This window comes from Punica granatum, chromosome 1 (genome assembly GCF_007655135.1).
Source record: "Punica granatum isolate Tunisia-2019 chromosome 1, ASM765513v2, whole genome shotgun sequence".
Taxonomy (NCBI): domain Eukaryota; kingdom Viridiplantae; phylum Streptophyta; class Magnoliopsida; order Myrtales; family Lythraceae; genus Punica; species Punica granatum.
Genome location: NC_045127.1, coordinates 6,477,752 through 6,496,514, shown reverse-complemented (window position 1 = coordinate 6,496,514; position 18,763 = coordinate 6,477,752). Strand labels below are relative to the sequence as shown.

Sequence of the window (18,763 nt, the reverse complement as noted above, 5' to 3'; positions counted from 1 at the left end):
AAGGGACGAAAGCAAACAAAAGTTTCAAGTTACAAAGTCTCCGTCCATTTGAAGGTGAAATGAAAGAGAACCCTAAATGTCAGATCTGATGTTGACCGCCGGATCCAACGCTCAGAATCCTCCTTTAGTGAATTGGCAATTTGATCCTGCTATTAGTGTGTTACGTCAATTGAATTTTTTATTTTTTTAACATTAATTTAATCCCTTAAATTTAAAAGTTACGTTAATTGAATTCTTAACATATCAAGTAGGTCCCTTAGATTGCATAAACTCATCAATTTAGTACTTGAGTTTATAAATTTGTATCGATCTATCCTCTATCATATTAGATAGTTCTTTTTTTTTATTGAAAATACATAAAAAAAATTATTTTTGATATATTAATTAGGTATTAAGTGAGGATCATGCTACATTTTAGATCCTTCATTTTCTTTTTACCATTTTCTTTTTTCTTTTTCTTTTTTCTTTTTTCTTTTTTAATAGATTTTTTTAAAAAAGTAAGAGAGCCCCGATCGGGGGCTCCACATCACCTCCGCCCTAGACGAGGTCGACCGGCGGGTCCAAGACCCTTCGACAACCTCGTTTGGGGGAGCTCGACGTGGGAGCCCCCGATCGGAGCTCCCCTACTCTTTTTTTTTAATTATATCAAAAACGTAAAAAAAAAGGAAAAAAATGAAGGACCTAAAGGATATAATATAGTCCTCACTTAATACTGTCATAACGAAATGACCTAATTAGTGTATTAAAAAGAATCTATTTATGTACTTTCAGTAAGAAGAAACTATCTGATGTGACATATTACCCAATTAATGTAAATTTATAAACTTAAGCACTAAATTGATGTGTTTACGCAAACCGAGGGACTCAATTGATGTGTCAATGATCTAAATTAAGGAACTAAATTAATGTAAAAAAGAAAGTTAGGAACCCAATTAATGTAACACACCAATCTCGGTGATCAAATTGCCTATTCACTCAATCGTTATTTGGTCTTGTTCTTGATCTCCAAGCCTTCGTAGCAATCTCCTTTTGTCTCTATGTAAAAGGATGTTAATTTACGATATTCGAACTTATTTGCCCATGTACGGTTTAGCCATAACAGACCTCGTGGACTATGGCATTTGATCGACTAGCATTGCAGACCACACAAATTTGGAAGACAAATATTTAAGAGAAGTTATGCACCTTGAGCGTTTTGAACTAGCTCTGGATGATCCGGCGACTCATCATCCACTATAACAACTTTTGGTGAGGCCTTTGGAGGAAATAGACCCCAACGAAGGTTGAGGTGATCCGAGGCACTGAACCTCGATATGTAAATTGCGCTAGGTTATTTTGCGAACTTATAGTACCGAGAGTCACTTGTTTTATTGAAAGAGAGTTATTTTGGTAGGTACATCATAAGAAAGTTATAGGGCGGAAATTCGACGCCATCATGTATATAAAAGATAGTCTTAATCTTCAACATTTCATATTATTTTTCGTCCTAAATCTTTTTCTTTTGTCAGTATTGCCTCGCCCTTTCGCTTTTTTTGACTAGTTTGGTCCTGGACGGCAATTTTTAATAAAGTAACATTTTCTTGAAGTTCAAATTAAAATAAAACAAATAAAATTAAATACAACTAACTTAAGAAAAAGAAATAGGAGAGGGGTGGTGGGCATGCCAGCCACAACCTCTGTCACAAAGGTCGCCAATATGGTCGGAACGCCCGCACGTGCTAACCCATTGTGATCTCACTACAATGAGATGTCAATGGGTGGGGCTTTCCCACCGGCAGCCCCTCCGACGAAGGTCTCCTCTGCCCGGGGGGGGGTGGTGGAGCACTGGCAAGGATGCCCCATGCCCCTCCCCGTTTCTGTCTCTTTTATTTATTTATATGCTTTATTTTATTTTAAACGAGACAATATTTTTTTGTTAAAATTGTTGATAATGCGATGTTCAGAATAAAATAGCAAAAGCTTGAAAATTGAGGAAAAAACTAACAATAATAAGATTTAAGACAAGAAAAGTAAAAAATAATTGAAATTGTCCTTTTTCTTCTTTTTTTTTTTGGTAAAAAGAGTGAGTGTGGGGTCTGTTTGGATTGTAAGTTAAAATTTTTTAATTTTAACTTTAACTTTAACTCAACACACTACACAATAAAAACACACATTTTCTAAGTCAAAAATTTTAACTTTAACTTTAACTCAACACACTACACAACAAAAACACACATTTCCCAAGTCAAATTTATAATCCCATCTCATTTGTCCTTTTTCACAATCAAAATCAAAGTTAAAGTTTTGTAACTTTAATCCTGAATCCAAACGGACCATTAATACCTTATGGAATGTACTTGACGCAATTAATCCATGAATCCGATCTCTCTTAATACAATGCATAATGAAAAAGAACAACAGTGAAGTGTCATTTTTTTAAAACTCAAGGAAGATTAATGCACTTTACCCAAAAAGAAAAAGAAATAAATGATTATTTTTCCCTATATGAATTTTGAACGATCACTTCTCATTATCTCTTTTGGGGTGAATTAGAAAGTCGTAGTCCGATCATTTCTCGCTATCTTACTTGACGAAGGGTGAATCATTGTTTAAGCGTCGGAAGGAAAAAATGTACAAGTTTGACAAATTCACAACACAATTTGAAAATTAGGAAAACTAGGGGTGCGTACGGATATCGAGTATATCCGAAATCGGTCGGAATTTACCCGTTAGAGTAGAATCCGAGTAACTCGTATTGAAAATAGAATAGGGTCCGAAATATTAAAAATATAGAATCGGTGAAAACCGATTTCGATTCCGTGTATTGCATATAGGTACCCAAAACCAGAATTGGAATCGTATTGCATATAGGTACCCAAAACCAGAATTGGAATCGATATTCGAACCTAGATTCTCTAATTAAAAAAAAAAACCTACTAAACTAAAAGTCTGAAACCAAACCTAATCAAACCAGTACCCACCCTATCATTTTCTTATCTCTTTGTGAGCTCTCTAAACCTATTCTGAACTCAATTTCTCCCTTTCTCCTTCTGCTTCTCGATTTCTAATTTGAGCTCTCCAAACGTAACCGTTGTTCGCTATCTGCTCGATTCGCGACGTATTATGGATTGATCTAAATCTATATCGATATTTTATTTTACGTGATTACTGAATATGAATGACATATTTTTTATTTTATTTAGTGTGATTTTTTTTTACAAGTTTCAAGATGTTATTCAAAACCCATGATATAATACAAGTTCCGGGTAGGTTCCAATTTCAAAATTCAACAAGGTAAGATCCAATTGCAAAATCTTAAAATATATCACTTACAGAGTAGGTCTGAGTATCGTGAAAAAAATGAAATACTCGAACCCAAACGCCCCTAGGGGAAAGTAAAGTGAATAAGAAGAAAGAAATTTTGTGATCTTTTATCTCAATTATAACAGAGACACCATAATGGCACTATGAACCAGTCGTCCCACCAGGGACCCAAAAATAACTTGAATTTTGAAAAGCTTTCCTAGGGACGAATCCTACAAGCAAAAAAGCCGGGAATTAGGCATGATCCGGTGCAAGAACTGACGCATCGCATACGGACCTTCGCCATCTGACTATCTCGCCTCACCAACCTTCTAAAAAGACATGTCATCAATCACTAGGCAAACACACAGGGAAGAAAGTAGGTGGTAGAGCCTAAGAGAAGAATTGGCAGTCGCATGCGTAAGGATTATATACTTATACTAATATGCCCCCATACGTAGTCACGACATAACCGAGACCACATGGCCAAGGGTCATGAAACATTGGAATGCCATGAGAAGTGTCGAACTCTCCAGCAGCAAACATCAAGGATGCGGCAGGTCATTGAGAATGTCTCGAGCAATTTTGGTGTGAAACATGCACGTGATTATGGAGAACCTTTTGAGTACTTCTATACACATGCTCTCTTCTGGTCTAATGTTCAAAATCACCCGAACTAAAGGCTAAACCTTCAGCTAGTTTACCATATGTCATTAGAAGGGCTGTGACTGGACACAGCATTTCCTCGGACAAGGTAGCAGGGAGAAAAAAACTTAATAAGCGTCTCAATCAATGTGCACTGCCAGGAGCTATGCTTCCCGGATTATCAAGGTTCGAATCTGAATGTCGACTCCATCACTCCGAGAACGGTTTCTCGTCCAACTTTCTACTCCATGAAAGCAAAACAAAAAGGTGCATTAAGTATCAATCCATGCTGTAAAAGTATTTCAGATATAGATACATTGCCTTCCGTATCCCCCCCCCAGATATCTATGAAACATCCAATCATTATTAGTGTAGACCTCCCCCAAAGAGCATAGCTGCACGGGTAGCTTGTCATAATTTCTAAATCACGCAAGCATCTGTCCAAAACCGCACTATATTAGGGACATAGGCTCTAATAATACAAACCCACTAATGTTCATAATCAGCAACGAAAACCCTGGGACAGACTAGGAGGTTGTTTAAAAGTCATCGTCTAGACATGAAATGCAGACACTTGACTGCAAGCATATTAGCAATTTGCCACCTTCCAGCAATCTAATGCAAACGCCTCCAACAGTGAGGCAGTATTACGGTAATGGCTCTAAATTACTCAATTCAAAGAGGGAGTGCCCTACATTCATGAACATCACAGCATGTTTGGCAGAGCAGACCCACAACCGAAAATTAGAGCTAAAACAAGGAACATCCTAAATCATCGAGGAGCAGGGAATTATCCACTCACTACAACATATAAAAATTAGGTAAAAGTATTTATCTGTCCTTCTAGAACACAGCAACCGATTGGTGAGGAATGTCAGTTGTCAACTACTCATAACCCGATTGGTAGAATCAAACTCATACACAATATCATTTACAATGCAATACCAACACATAGGATTTGATAGGATGCTCTCTTAGATTTCAATAAATCTGCCTCTATCAACTCTCACTAGAATGGCTCTCAATGACAGCATTTTGGGCGAGATAGACTAGCATATCTACGTATTCAGCATAACTACTCCAATGGCAGGGACATGTTCAGGAGCCTTCAAAATGCTAGATTTTGTTAACAGAAAGGGAAAGAAACACACACTACCATTTAATGAGCCAACCGAACAGGAAATGTTGCATTATCGGGACTTTCTCCAACACCTCAGCCTTGTACATCTTCAGCAACCCACTATTTACCTTCTTCCAATTAGGCACCCCGCTGATATCATCCAACAGGGGCGAATGCTCCGCAAACAGGCCCTTCTTCACCTTCTTAATAAATGCGATGCAAGAAAGGTACATGTACTCATTGGAGAAGTTCTCCAATATGTCCTCATTGTGAATCGATTTCGGCTTCATGTACTTGTGATCGATCAACTGCGCCGACCCGAAGATGAACGGAAAGAAATGGTAATCATCCAGGCCCCAAACCCCATGAGACCCAGCAGGCTCTAGACAGTAGACCAATTGCAGCTTCCTCATCAATTCCAGGTACCTAACGAAAACCCGAGCTACCACAGCTTGGTAATCCTCTTCCTTAATGATCCCCATCCTAGCTAAGCAATACAGCCACGCAGCAAAATTGGTCTCGTGACCAGTGCCGAAATCGATTCGGCTAGAATTCCCGAAACTATCCGTGAAATAAGGGACGATCTCGATAGTCGAAGACTTGAGCTCGTTGGGTAAAAATGTAAGCATTAAGGGCTCACTCTGTTCGAGCAAACGCTCGTGAAAAGTACGATAGGCTACATTACCGTACCTAGCTGACTGAGGAGCCGGAGGGATCTCATCGACCCAGCGGATCAGGGTTTCAAGGATAGCGACGATTGAGTTAACTGCCCGGGACTGGTGACAAGTGTCGGAGATCTTGTGGCCGCGGATTGACTCGGAGAGAGCCGCCACGAAGCCGAGGAAGTTCTTGGCCGACTCTGAGGAGTGGAACCTCTTGATGTCGTCGGGGGAGTGGATCCGTTTGGAGGGAACCTGGAAATCGTAGGGTGGGGAGACTAGGGTTACTTTCTGGGGCTGAGGGACGGGCGCGAGCATGATGGCCTGTTGCTGGGATTGGAGTGACTCCGAGGAGAGGTTGATGGCCGGGGCACGGATGGGGCGGTAGGTCGGCGGCGGGGAGATGCCGGGGAAGCCCTGCGGCGCGGACGGGTAGGCGGTGGGACCGCCACACTTGGCGCAGGTACCATGTGAGTGGGCGACACCGGAGGAGTCGGTGCAGTCGTCGGCGGAGGTTGGGGTGCGAGGGGACTTGGGAGAGTGGCCGTGGTCTTCGGACTCCATTGATGAACAGCTCTGGAAATGGAAGAACGAAGGAGACGAAGAGAAGGTTCAATGACGGAAATCCGAAGCGAGGGAGAAGAAGTACAAATCGACGGCTGTGATTTGCCTAGCAGTTTGATTTGATGGATGGAATTCAACTGTTGGATGGATTCGTCATTTTCTGGTAAGCGATATAAACCGTTGGATGGTTCATCACAGGAGTCAGCGAGTCTTCCGAGCTAAGGGAAGAACGGCCTCTCAAAGGCCCAAATCTTCCCGGAAGCCCAATGTCGGCCCATTTGATCTTTCAGGGTCCAAAGTTTGAAAGTCCATCAGGAACCATGTCTTTCTTTAAACATGACGGTGGAATATCGATTTAATCATCGCGGCCCGGGGGGGGGGGGGGGGGGGGGGGGGGGGGGGGGGGCGGGGTGGGGGGGCATCGTTGTTGAATTGAATCTTTGAAGACATTGACAAAACTTGGACACATCTATTTTCCTAACATCCGTGGAACAAACTTATTAGATGAAAGAGTCAATTATTTCCTACCTCGGACTGCTTTATTTAAAATTGAACAAGGGATAAACCAAAAACCGGATCCATCGGACAGACACAAATCCCCGAAGAGAAAACGTAAAGGGCCATAACACAGGAAAATAGATAATAAATCCCACGTATATGTCTTGTAGGTCACACTAGGGCCTTGCATGACTTCGTTTTGGGATCCCACATGGCGGGCAGCAGAAACTTCCTCCGGTTCACCCCGACCGCATTGTAGCTCGCCCCGGTCGCCTTGTCCTTCAAGACGTTGCCTGGATAGCCCGGGAATGCACCCTTCCCGAATATCCCTGTGCACGCACTCACGGCCTCGAGCGATGCATCGGCGTGACCTTGGTAGTACCCACCATCGAACGGGTTCGTGACAGCCCCAGCTAGGACAGTGGCAATGTTGATGACCATACCATCGGCTCCAACATCTCCGCTGGGGGGAACCAGTGGAGGCATCTGTGGGCCGTAGATGGGCTTGTGGAATGGCCATGCGCACTGGCCCGGGCACTGCCTGATGGAGTTCCCAACCCACGCGTACGCGACCTTATTATCACGACGTCCAGCCGACACTGCCCCGTGGCTCCCGCACCGGGACATGCAGAACCCCTCGACGCTCACGTCGGAGGAAGTCAACACAAAGCTGACCGCATTGCTGGAGCCTCCCGAGGTGACCTTGGAGGCGAGGGCCTCCAGGTTTTTGTTCGTCAACGACTTGCCGAGGGAGTAGCTCTGGTCGACGGTCTGCTTCCCAAGGGTGATCGTCCTGCGGCCGCTACGGTAGCCACCGGTGATGCTCCACCAAGAGGAGGCAGTGTTCTGCGGGCTGGGCTTGGATGGGCTAAGGGAACGGAAGAAGTCGGAGACAACATTGTGCTGGTGGGGGGAGAACCGGCCGTACCAGAGGACGTTGACGGTGATGTTGCCGGAGAGGACGGCGCCCTTGTGGTCGGTGAGCACGAGGGGCTTCTGTGGGACCAGGGAGAGGATCCTCGGGATGGAAAGGCATGGAGCGGGGTAATGGAGGAGGACGAAGAGGAGAAAGAAATGGAAAACGAGTGGTGGCTTGGCCGGCATGACTGGAAAATGCTGAGACAAGCGGTGGGGAAGAAGGGAAGAGTTTGATTGGCTCTTGTGAGGAATGGTGAGCTGAGACGATGGAATATGGTGGAGAGTGAGTGGAAGAGGAGGGAATGGAGGGGAAAGTACTTATACAGGAGGTGGAATGGAGCGAGGATGGAAGAGATGACATCTTGCTGAAGAGAAGGAGTGACCGCCATGTTTGAAGCAACGATCAATCTCAAGAGGGAAGAAGACGCGTGCATACGTAAGACGTATATAATATATATATATATATAGATAGATATATATCTATATATTAACGAAAGTATCATTTAGAGGAGGGTTTTTTTTTTTTTTTTCAGACGGGTAACGAGGATCCATTTCATCACAAAAGCCGATATTATAGTTAAGGTTGGTTTTGCTGATCAGATGTAAATTTGAATTGATAAAAAGATACTTTCGTAAGTTTCGAATTCATATATTATGACGTAAAGTTTTCGTATGTGTGAAACAAAATTTACTAACTGCATTATATTCGTGGTTTATATGTAATTTTTTTTCTTTTTTTTTTTTATGTTGGTAGTTGTCGTGGTCGAATCCGAAAGAAATTCTTATATGCAACGGTAATATCACGTAAGATTATGTCATAATACACATAAAAATTATTATTTTTACTAATAATGAATTATTCTTGTCAACAATAGATTTTTTCTATTTTTGTTTACATATTAAAAATCAAAATTACAACCATTGCCACATGATATCACCGTTGCATACAACACCTCCTCCGAATCCGGCCGAACACAGACTGAGGGAGGCGCCAACCGGAGAAACAAGAACCGGATTATATGTTACCAGTTTCCCATATATTATATAATTTTCTAGGCATCGGCCATCAGATCATTCATTCATTCGATCATATATAAATTGCTGCGCATTTAATTAAGTGAAGTTGCCTCTAGGATGAGGAGAGAGTCTTAGTAAAATACATAAGAAACCGATTTAGAATCAATAAGTACTGACTTCAATTCTTATAAAAAAAAACATTATGTGTCTTTTTATTTCGTTTTATTTGATATTTTTATACTAAATCGATGAATCTCATTTATGATCGGAAAAGAAAATCACCCTCTAGCCCAAGAAGTGCTGTGGAAATATCATATAGAAGTATAGATATGATGCAGCATGAACTAACATTTTCTAGAGATATTCAGAAAAAAAATAGATATATATATATATATATCTATTTTTTTTCTCACCCGGAATGATCAGACTTCGCCCAATTAATACCCGTGACTTCGTGAACCCCCGGCAATGCACAAAACGGATGATCACGTCAAAGGCTCCTCCTTACCACTAATCTTTAGTGGCTCCGAGGGATTTGAATCTGAGATTGGGTGGATACTTAAGTTAATCCTTATCACTAAATCAAATCCGTTTGAGGTAAAAAAAAAATAGAGATAATTAGTAAGCTGACAAGTTTCTTACTTTTTATTTTTTTCAATGAAAAGCTAACAAGTTGATGGATGAATTGAATCGTTCAGATGGTCTTCAAGGTGAACATATTGAGAATAATCTTTTCTTTATTAAGCTAAATAAAAATATATTAGTTTATTATAAGAACTCCACATATAGAAAGCATGTCGTTGTTAATGATTGAACTAGATAAATGAATCTAATAATCCCATTTAATGTATTAGGTTCATTGACCTCCTTTATAACAAAAAAAAATATAATAATCCCTCAATTTATACTTAATGCGGACTACTCGTCAACGTTTTCTAAGTCAAGATGATCAACTTAATATACAAGAAAATTCTATTAACCAGTTCGAATTCCCTCTAAATTATGAATGACGTGAGAAATAAAATTACAACAATTAATATTAAATAGGATATAGTGCAATGATACACGTCCTCGCCTGTTGACTTAGAGGTTGCAGATACTATATTTAGTGGGACTACTCACGCCTCTTATTAGTTATTTAGAATTTCTCTTTTATTATACTAGACTTTTGGCCTCTCTTATAATCAGAAAAAAAATTTACAGCAATTAGTAAAACTCCCATGCTTAAATATTAGAGAAGAGATGTGAGATCTCAGACCCCATGAAAATGTGTTTCAATTGAGTGATCGAACTTTAGTTGCAGTGCAAAAGGTTGTATTTTTAACTCACTTAGAAAACCTCACAGGCACGGCCAAATTGCTACCCCAATATGAATTAGTCTGATTTAATATGATCGAATGAAGAAATTTAAGAGAACTGATGAGTAATCTTTGAGGGCTAATTACTATCATGCATTTTTATTTGCTAATTAACTGCCGGTGAATTTAGGTTTCAGATTACCTTTAGGTTTCATACTCCATTCTCATAAGTGGGGTTACTGACCACCAAGGTGTTAGCCCAATTGGTAGCGGATTTCGTCTTCCAAAGGGGAGATTAAGGGGTCGAAACTCGACTTAAACATGAAGGCGTTTGCGTTAGTAGACCATTATCCTCTATCTTATGGGAGCTGTTCTGGTTTACTGTGCGATTTGGTGGGATCATGATAACCTAGGTGAGCTATGTCTCACCAAGCCATTTACTCATTCGGGCGAATGAAACATTTTATTGCGGCTGCGGAGCCCCTCTGGTCTCCAGAGGGAGATTGCTACGCTGGTCTCTCCCTCCTAGCTTTTTATTAAGTGAAAAAAAAAGTGACGTTACTGATTATTCAGATAAAAAAAAAAGTGGGGTTATTGATTTCATAATTCAGTAAAAATGATACAGATGATACTCCCAATAATCCCATGCATTTTGAGAGGCATGCACGCATCATGGACGACTGAATTAAGAATCGACTTCATGATTCAGTAAAATCAATACAAATACTTCTATGCACTTCGAGAGGCATGCGTCCTGGATGACTGAAGTAAGAATCAATTTCATAATTCAGAAAAAAAAAATGACACAGATACCCCCATGCATTTTGAGAGGCACGGGAACTGACTTAGCGTGGCATTGCCAGGTTATGTCATGTCATTGTTTCGCCTGTTGGAGGGGAGAGTTAATCGGCCTATTTCATAAACATAATATCAAATTCTCGATAAATATGCCATCTATGAGTTGTTCATGGAAATGTAAAAAATTCTGTACATAAATAAATTAAATTAGTTCAGTATTAAGTAAATTTCACGTAACTAAAGAAATTAGTTAAGTTATTTAAATTTGTATTAAAAATACTTAATACTTGAAGTAAATTATCTGGATTTCGAAATTTTTTTACTTATATTTTATAAATTACGTTATTTTCGAGGAAATTTTACTTCAACTTTTAATAAAATACTTAATTACACCATTCTTTGCATCGTAGAATTTTCCATTGTTCAACTTCACCGAGATACCAGGATGTCAAACCGAGGTCTGTCCAGTTTTTGGGCCGACATGATTTGGGCCTTTTTATGCTGCATCTTTTAAATAAAGAATATAACTAAATGAAGTTAGGCCCAGAGTTTGAAAAGTTTCACTTTCACTTTGACGTTCTATAATATTGACCAGACACGAGACATTGGCCTTCATCGACCTATTGTTCGAGACATTTGGACACATGAGTTCATACAGTAATGGAGGAAGTCCTGTTCACCCCCAAAAAAAAAAAGAGAAGAGTTTTTATACAGGAGCTTATAACATCGGAAGGTGCACCATATACCGACATTCTTGCGAATGTTTTGAAGATTGATTATTTCAGTTGGTACATTACATATGTCTTCACACGACACTGTTCTTGGCATCGACTTAAACGTAAAACAACATAATTATGAAGGTGAAGGTAAAGTCCAGGGCAAAAACATTATGAATAAATAATATGAATTTTTTTTTGGTCTTTTTTTCTAAGCATATGTAAAACTGTGAAAAGAAAATGGTTAAGCATCATCAGGTAGAGTCACAAATATGAATAATGACAGCCTAATATATATATATATAAACTTTTTTTATGTCAAAAAATAATGGAATAATTATTTTCTCGGAAAATGAAGGGAAAAAAGTGATCAATGGGCAAAAAAGAAAAAAAAATCCGGTGATTGATCAGTTCATGTTCAGCTGGTCCCCTCTTGCCAGATCTCGAACGATGGAAACACGTACGGTACATATGCCTCTCCACTGGACCCAGAAGAAAAAATGTGTACATGGTTGGGGTAATCTGAAGAATATTGAGAAAGATGAGGGACCTTTCTGCAATTGGCTTTTGTGCTTTCCATTTCTTTTCTTCCCCGAGGGCAGTGTCTTAGGTATTGTTTGGGCCTTCAGAAGTGGCAATTCCAGTCTCTGTCTCCGAGGAAGTTGCTGGCTGTGGAGTCCTCTGTGAATCTGTTCTCAGACATTGCATACATATATGCCATATATCAGAACTAATGAAATGTAGTTTTGCCCCAACACGAAGAATAAATGCATCAGCTGCAAAGCGGAAATGTCGGGACACCTCGACATGACCGATGGACAGATGAAACCATGAAACAAATGCCGACATATTCAAGGAACAAGACATCACATGGAAAAACTTATACTATATTGGGATTATTGGCACAATTCATTCGTATTCTTGGATCCTAAAAGATTATAGGACATCCGGATCAGGTTAATGAGTTATGAGTGATCTGAACTTGATTAGTGTATGGACCAACAAAAGACAGCAGCTAAAACGAGACGTGGGGGCCTCTGTCGACACATTCATATGACCACTTATAATTGACTGCACTGATCATCAGTGATCATAAAGATAGACCCCCAACCAGCATTTTCTTGTTCCGAATATATGAAAATATTTATAATATATACAACCCAAATATTTCACCTTTTTTCAAAATGTTTTATAAACATAAAGTTTCTATTTCCCCATCTTTTGCCACTCTGTCATGCAATGTCCAATAATTTAATTTCGACCCATTATTTATGGGTCAGATCAATATCCCCACGGCACTAGACAGCTCATTCCCACATGGCCTGTTCTGGTTGTCCACTTGTCCTCCAATACTTATAAAAAATCACAAAAAGTGAAAAAAAAGAAGAAGGTATAATACGGTAGCATACGCTCGCTCCCCTGTTAGTCCAAACACTTCAGATTTAATTCTCGTGATATGATTACATATATCCACTTATTAGGTTTTTATAATTACCTTGTACTAGACTTATAGACTAGAAAAAAAAATCACAATATATATACTTCCATATTTACCCCTTTTTTCATAAATAAAATGCATCTAAATTAGGACCAGTAATAATTAGAAGTTTTAATTATTTATTTGTTTATTATTTACCTGAGGGAGAGAAGGGATGCCTGAGGAGTGGGGGTTGAGGGGAAAGGGGCGTAGGATAAGAGGAGAATGCGCCCTCCATTGCAGGCGGCGTAGGATAGTAGAGGTAAGGAGGACCAGGCATACGGTGGGCCGGGTGCATGGGATATGTTCCCCTGGGGCTGTGCCCTTGCAGTGAATATGCTCCGTAGTAGTATGGTGATGACGGCGACGGCGGCGACGGTCCGTACATTTGCTGGTGGTAGTATTGTGGCTGTTGAAGCGGGTTGTAAAGTGCCTGCTAAGATCCCATCCCATGAATAATGTCACTCATTAGGAGAAGGAAAATTATGCACGTAAATCTAATGTAAAGTCATATATATGTGTTAATAGGATCACGCTATAGAACAAGAGGCTTACTTGGGGGTACCCGTAGTCGGGAGCGTAGGTCTGGTACCTGAAGAGATGACAACAATGTACACATGAGTCGGTTTCACATTAAATAGCTAAAATGATATGTATATTCTGAAACTACATATGTCCGTGCCATATATCTTTACAAGGGGTCAAGTTTGAAATTAACTAGGTTAGATACCATGGAATCGGACTCTATATATATAAAACTATTAAGTTATAACTAGAGGTGGCCAGTTGGTAGTTCCTCGATCGGACAATGTACATGATATGCAGAAACTATATATATATCTAACCCTCCACATTGCATTTAGAGCACACACAGCTAGCTAGCTAGTGATGACGAGTTCTTCGTTTTACACGGCGGCCAATTCACAGACACGAAATCTTTTAATAATTGATGATCGTACTGTCCCCTCCCGTGCCCGAACTGCTCATTTTCCACATAGACGTAATATCAGCAAGCAATATGCACATGAATATTAACTACGCCTTCAAGATTATTCAAACTTTTGAAAGAACTGACCGATAAGTCTAGCTCTTAACTTGAACATATACGTACAAACCCAAACCCCCACATACAGATATATATAACCCGCGTTATATGTATGTATGTTTGTGAAGTTTTCTTCTCCCGATTGATCTCTATAGCAAGTCATTCTCTAGGGGTTGCAGCATGCATGCAGGAGGAGGAGGACCACATGAGAAGGGAAAAATGGAGACCACATGGGGACAGCAGCAGATTATAGAGAGTGGAGCAGGCAGCAGGTAAGTACTATTTACTATACTCCCATGACCTCTCTCCCTCTCATAACATTTTTACCCTTTCTCCTGTTAGGTATTTGCGATCAGATTTCGACCATTCAGTTACCCAGTTTCATGCATGTTCTTTCTCTCTCAGACAACTTCTTTTTTTCTCATCATAATTAGGGGTTTTCGAGATTCGCTAATTGATTCTCTATGGTTCATGTAAACACCCTGTAAGGTCACGAGATAGGTTAGCCCGATCATACAGACCGGGCATGTGGTCTAATAGGGAATATTCTCTCACACAATATATATGTATATTGCTATGTTTCCCTAACTATACGGACATTATAAAACACACATACAACCCCCTCGAACCGCTTCTCGGGGTCATTTCACACAGAAATCCTGGATCGTTACGACTGTTTTCGATCCAACGATTGGTCGACCCTAACCTACATTGCTTGTTGCATGTGCCATGAGGGGTTCTAAGAACATATATACAAGATATATGTGGATATGGATTTATTAAAAAGAAGAAAGAGCAGAGAAATAAGGCGGGGATGGGGTCCCCAGTTGGCAGAGCCACTGTCCTGAGAGCACATGCAAGAACTTTATAAGGAGGCAGAGATATTGAAGAGAGCCATTATACACATAGCTGCCCATTACTCAGTCAACCATACGACTTTATTATTCCAAGGCTGACACACCCAGACACTCACTCACACCCCAAATACAATACATTATATATAATTTTTCTCTTCATTTTTATTTTATAGTATATTTTTGGAATATACAATTTTGACATTGGAATTGGTAACACACAGTCTCTGGGCAGTCGGGATAATATATAGTGGACCATATATGTTCTTGTTTATAACTGGACAACAATGAAAGAAAAAATGGGACAAAATTTTTATGTGGAGATTAAAGGTAGCGCCTTGATACTGACCCGTAAGGCGGGTACATGATCGCTGGAGGATGCGGCGCTGTCGTAGCCAGTGACTGTGGCGGCCCTCCGCCATACGGTGGCGCTGCTGGAGAGCCTCCCGCTCCTCCTTGATATGGACTACTTCCACCTTGGCTCCGTCCTATACATGATCAATAACATTTTGATATCAACCACACATACTCAAAATTATTCTGAATTAACACACATTAGTTTTTATATATAATATATATATAGCATACGACATGTAGTATTATGAAGCAAAATGCATTCTACATGTTTTTATATATACATAATATATATGTATGTTTCGCATTTGCTAATAAAGTAAGTGAGTAGATCAGAAAAATGAAGAAGAAAATGCTATGCACCAACATTTGGAATATATCATCTGAAGCATTCATTGTTAGTTAAGAAATTAGATTATGTACGTAGCAGTGGTATAATGCATTTTGATTATCGATATGAGACCAGCAAAGCCGATACCACTGTGAGCACAAACGTTTCGGGCATACCAAAACCCACATATGACATAAAATGTACAACTATCTAGCTATTACCTCGTGGAGGCGAACGCCGAGGGCGGCCTTGCGAAGCAATGTTACAGTTTGCTTTCCGGCCATCAATAACCGGGTTTCGCTCGATGCAAGCCCTCCTAGCGGACTCTGGGTCGCGGAAAGTCACCTTTTTTTGCACATGGAATTAGAAAGCCGAAAGATCAATGCAGTATAAAATTTAGAAATGAGACGGGGAGAGAGAGACAAAAAAAGACACTAGATATTGATCTGTCCTAAGGAGAAAGGCCGAAAACCTACGAAGCCATAGCCTTTGGATTTTCCGGTGGCCTTGTCGGTGATGATAACGGCCTCGAGGATGTCCCCAAACTGCTCAAAGTACCTGCGCATCTCCACGGTAGGCGTCTCCCACGCGAGCCCCCCAACAAACACTTTTGTGAGGGTCGTGTCCCCGAACTGTGACCGGTAATTATGCGGCGTATAACTTGCCATCATCTCTCGTATATGCTCTATATCAATCTCATCTAATACTAAGGAAGAAAAAAGGGCGTGTCTCTTGATGTAGTACTCGATTTGATTGCCGAAGAAGGAAAGGAAGCGCTCTTCGTATATATCTGGCGATCTATAGGAGTAGGGTTTGATGATAAGTTGCGTCGTTGAGTCGACTCTTCCACCTCATTGATACCTTGGACTTGAGCTTGATGACCTCCTTTGTTATGGCCTCAGCTACTGCCTCCATTTATATCATTGCTAGCTTGCTTGCCTCTCCCTCTCCCCGCAGAGAACAGTTTAGGGCATCGATTTTCTTTTGCAGAGAGAGAGAGAGAGAGAGAGAGAGAGAGAGAGAGAGAGTGGAAGGGGTTGATTGCTTACAAAGTTCTTTTGATGGTGTTGAGGTGTTAATGGTGGTTCCTTTGGGAGAGAGCACAAGCTGGAGAGACTGGAAGAAGTTGGTTTGATAAAAAAGAGAATGAATAGAGAGAGAGAGACAGAGAGAGAGAGACAGAGTTCCGACAGCTGCAAACGCTTATTTGCTGTCTACGAGGAGAGTGGGAGGTGGGAGAGATGAGAGGCAGAAGGCTGGCTCTGCCAAAAAAAATATTATTATTATTATTATTTTTGCTCGACATTATTATTACTATTTATATTATATATATATATATATATATATATATTTCAGTATGAACCATGATATCTGAAAGTCTAATGAGCCCTGACCAATCTTGTTAAACTGAATCGATCCACTAAGGGATAAAGTTCTCCAAGAGTGAATTTTTTCCATCAACAAGATTCGAATCTGAGACCTTACTTAAATGGAACAATCGAATAAGCGCCGAATTACTTGAACGAATCCAAGTTGGTTATCATTAGATACTTTAAGTATATCAAAAATAATGTCGTAAATTAAGAGCGAGATATGACACAATTAATAAATCGTTGATAGTGAATGGAATTTATTTTTAATATATCATAGTTTAAAATTCACTAAAAATATATTTGTCAAAAGGATTACTTCAGTCGATAGAGGTTGGAATAGTCAAAAAGTCATGCGATGGGTTAAGAGGGGAAGGGATTTGAAACTGATCAGATAGAAATCAATTCACATATTTTCATGATAATATCGGGATGATAATATATGTTCGTACATATATATATATATATATATGTCTGTACAATTGGTGGCAAACGTATCGACCAATCATGCAGTTATACTCCCGTTTACGGTGTAAAATTAATCTCACTCCATGTCCTTCGAGATTGCCCCTCTACTCGTTCTCTATGGGCAAGGCTGGTGCACCCATTATGACATAATAATTTCTTCACACAGTCATTATATGACCGGTTGAAGTTGAACATGACACCGAGTAATTCGTAGACTGCTGAACTGAATTGGTCCGGTGTCTTTGGAGTTCCTTGTTGGCTCCTTTGGAATTGGGGGAACAAGGAAATCTTTTAGGAGAATTTTCGAAGACCGTTTGATGAGGTTGGTTGTATCACTCAAACGGCTTGTAACCTTGCTAATGCGAGCAGATTTGATTAACTTGCTTTCCCGGGTTCTGTTAGAAGATGGCAGCATATACGTTGGGAGAAGCCGGGGTACGATGGTATAAGCTGAACATGGATGGGGCTTCATGAGGGAACCAAAGGTTCCGGTGCAGGAGGTGTGATTCGGGACTCGAACGATACTTGGATTGGAGGTTTCATGCACAATATTGGAAGAGCGTCATCCATGATGGCGGAACTTTGGGGAGTTTGCTCGGGTATGGACCTTGCATGGTTTCTAGGCTGTCCGAGACTTACTCTCGAGGTGGACTCTGCTAATGTGCGAGACCTTGTCATACATCAGACAATCGGTGCTCCACTACTTCGACCATTGTTGACCTTTTTAGGAACCTGCTTGCTCGGGACTGGGAGGTCACAATCCTACATATGTACCGCGAAGGAAATAGTTGTGCAAATTGATTTGTTTAGGAGCAATTGCCAGCTCGATGATTATTTACTTTCTTCATTCGATTCCTAATGGTCTTTGCCTTATTCTATTAACAGATATTTCTGAGACTTCCTTACCCCTCTTTTGTACTATTTAATTTTTTCCTAGGCTTTCGCCTCGTTCAACGACCGAAAAAGTAATCTCACCTGTGAATGAAAAAACTTGAATTTAATTTTTCATCAATAGAATCCATCATATCCCTTTATTTTCTATTTTGCTATGCTTTTATTATTAAACTAATCGATCTCTATTCTAATAATAAAAAAAAAACACTAGACAGATGAAGCGGGTATATGATCCTATTCATACATCATATGGCGTATTATACATCTACGTCGAATAATTATCCGTATATGCATGTTTTTCTGAGAGGATTATTACAGTAACTCTATTTCGTTAATGTAAACGACAGTCGTACATGGAAATGTCAGGAATGAAATTTCCATATCTATATATAAGAGACTAAATATATATATAGAGAGAGCGGACGATACTATATACATCCGATAATTGAGCCGTA

The 18,763-nt window shown here is 40.1% G+C and overlaps 3 protein-coding genes across 4 annotated transcripts; all 3 read right to left on the bottom strand.

The window, feature by feature from the left end:
• Nucleotides 1-4,714: 4,714 nt before the first annotated feature.
• LOC116192226 (serine/threonine-protein phosphatase 2A activator) lies at nt 4,715-6,352 on the bottom strand. The gene has a single exon (XM_031520703.1). It carries the CDS (start codon nt 6,268-6,270, stop codon nt 5,080-5,082), a length of 1,191 nt encoding a protein of 396 aa, XP_031376563.1. The 5' UTR covers nt 6,271-6,352; the 3' UTR covers nt 4,715-5,079.
• A 377-nt stretch (nt 6,353-6,729) lies between these two features.
• LOC116192301 (protein EXORDIUM-like 4) lies at nt 6,730-7,968 on the bottom strand. The gene has a single exon (XM_031520819.1). It carries the CDS (start codon nt 7,870-7,872, stop codon nt 6,940-6,942), a length of 933 nt encoding a protein of 310 aa, XP_031376679.1. The 5' UTR covers nt 7,873-7,968; the 3' UTR covers nt 6,730-6,939.
• Nucleotides 7,969-11,654: 3,686 nt separating this feature from the next.
• On the bottom strand, nt 11,655-16,788 carry LOC116214249 (RNA-binding protein 38). Of its 2 annotated transcripts, none has more exons than XM_031549745.1 (6): nt 16,053-16,788; nt 15,798-15,921; nt 15,241-15,379; nt 13,548-13,584; nt 13,152-13,425; nt 11,655-12,204 (listed from the first exon to the last, which is right to left on the bottom strand). In XM_031549745.1, exons 1-6 carry the CDS (start codon nt 16,245-16,247, stop codon nt 12,122-12,124), a joined length of 852 nt encoding a protein of 283 aa, XP_031405605.1. In that variant the 5' UTR covers nt 16,248-16,788; the 3' UTR covers nt 11,655-12,121. The 2 variants fall into 2 exon arrangements, with proteins under 2 accessions (XP_031405605.1, XP_031405525.1); XM_031549665.1 differs by having other exon boundaries at nt 13,152-13,428; nt 16,053-16,787.
• Between the last annotated feature and the right edge of the window lie 1,975 nt (nt 16,789-18,763).

Coding starts and splice junctions, on each gene's coding strand:
- LOC116192226 (XM_031520703.1), bottom strand. CDS start 6,270: ATGGAGTCCGAAGACCACGGCCACTCTCCCAAGTCCCCTCGCACCCCA.
- LOC116192301 (XM_031520819.1), bottom strand. CDS start 7,872: ATGCCGGCCAAGCCACCACTCGTTTTCCATTTCTTTCTCCTCTTCGTC.
- LOC116214249 (XM_031549665.1), bottom strand. CDS start 16,247: ATGATGGCAAGTTATACGCCGCATAATTACCGGTCACAGTTCGGGGAC. Junction 15,380..15,797: donor TCGGCGTTCGCCTCCACGAG/GTAATAGCTAGA, acceptor GATCATGTATAG/GACGGAGCCAAGGTGGAAGT. Junction 13,429..13,547: donor CCGACTACGGGTACCCCCAA/GTAAGCCTCTTG, acceptor ATGGGATCTTAG/CAGGCACTTTACAACCCGCT.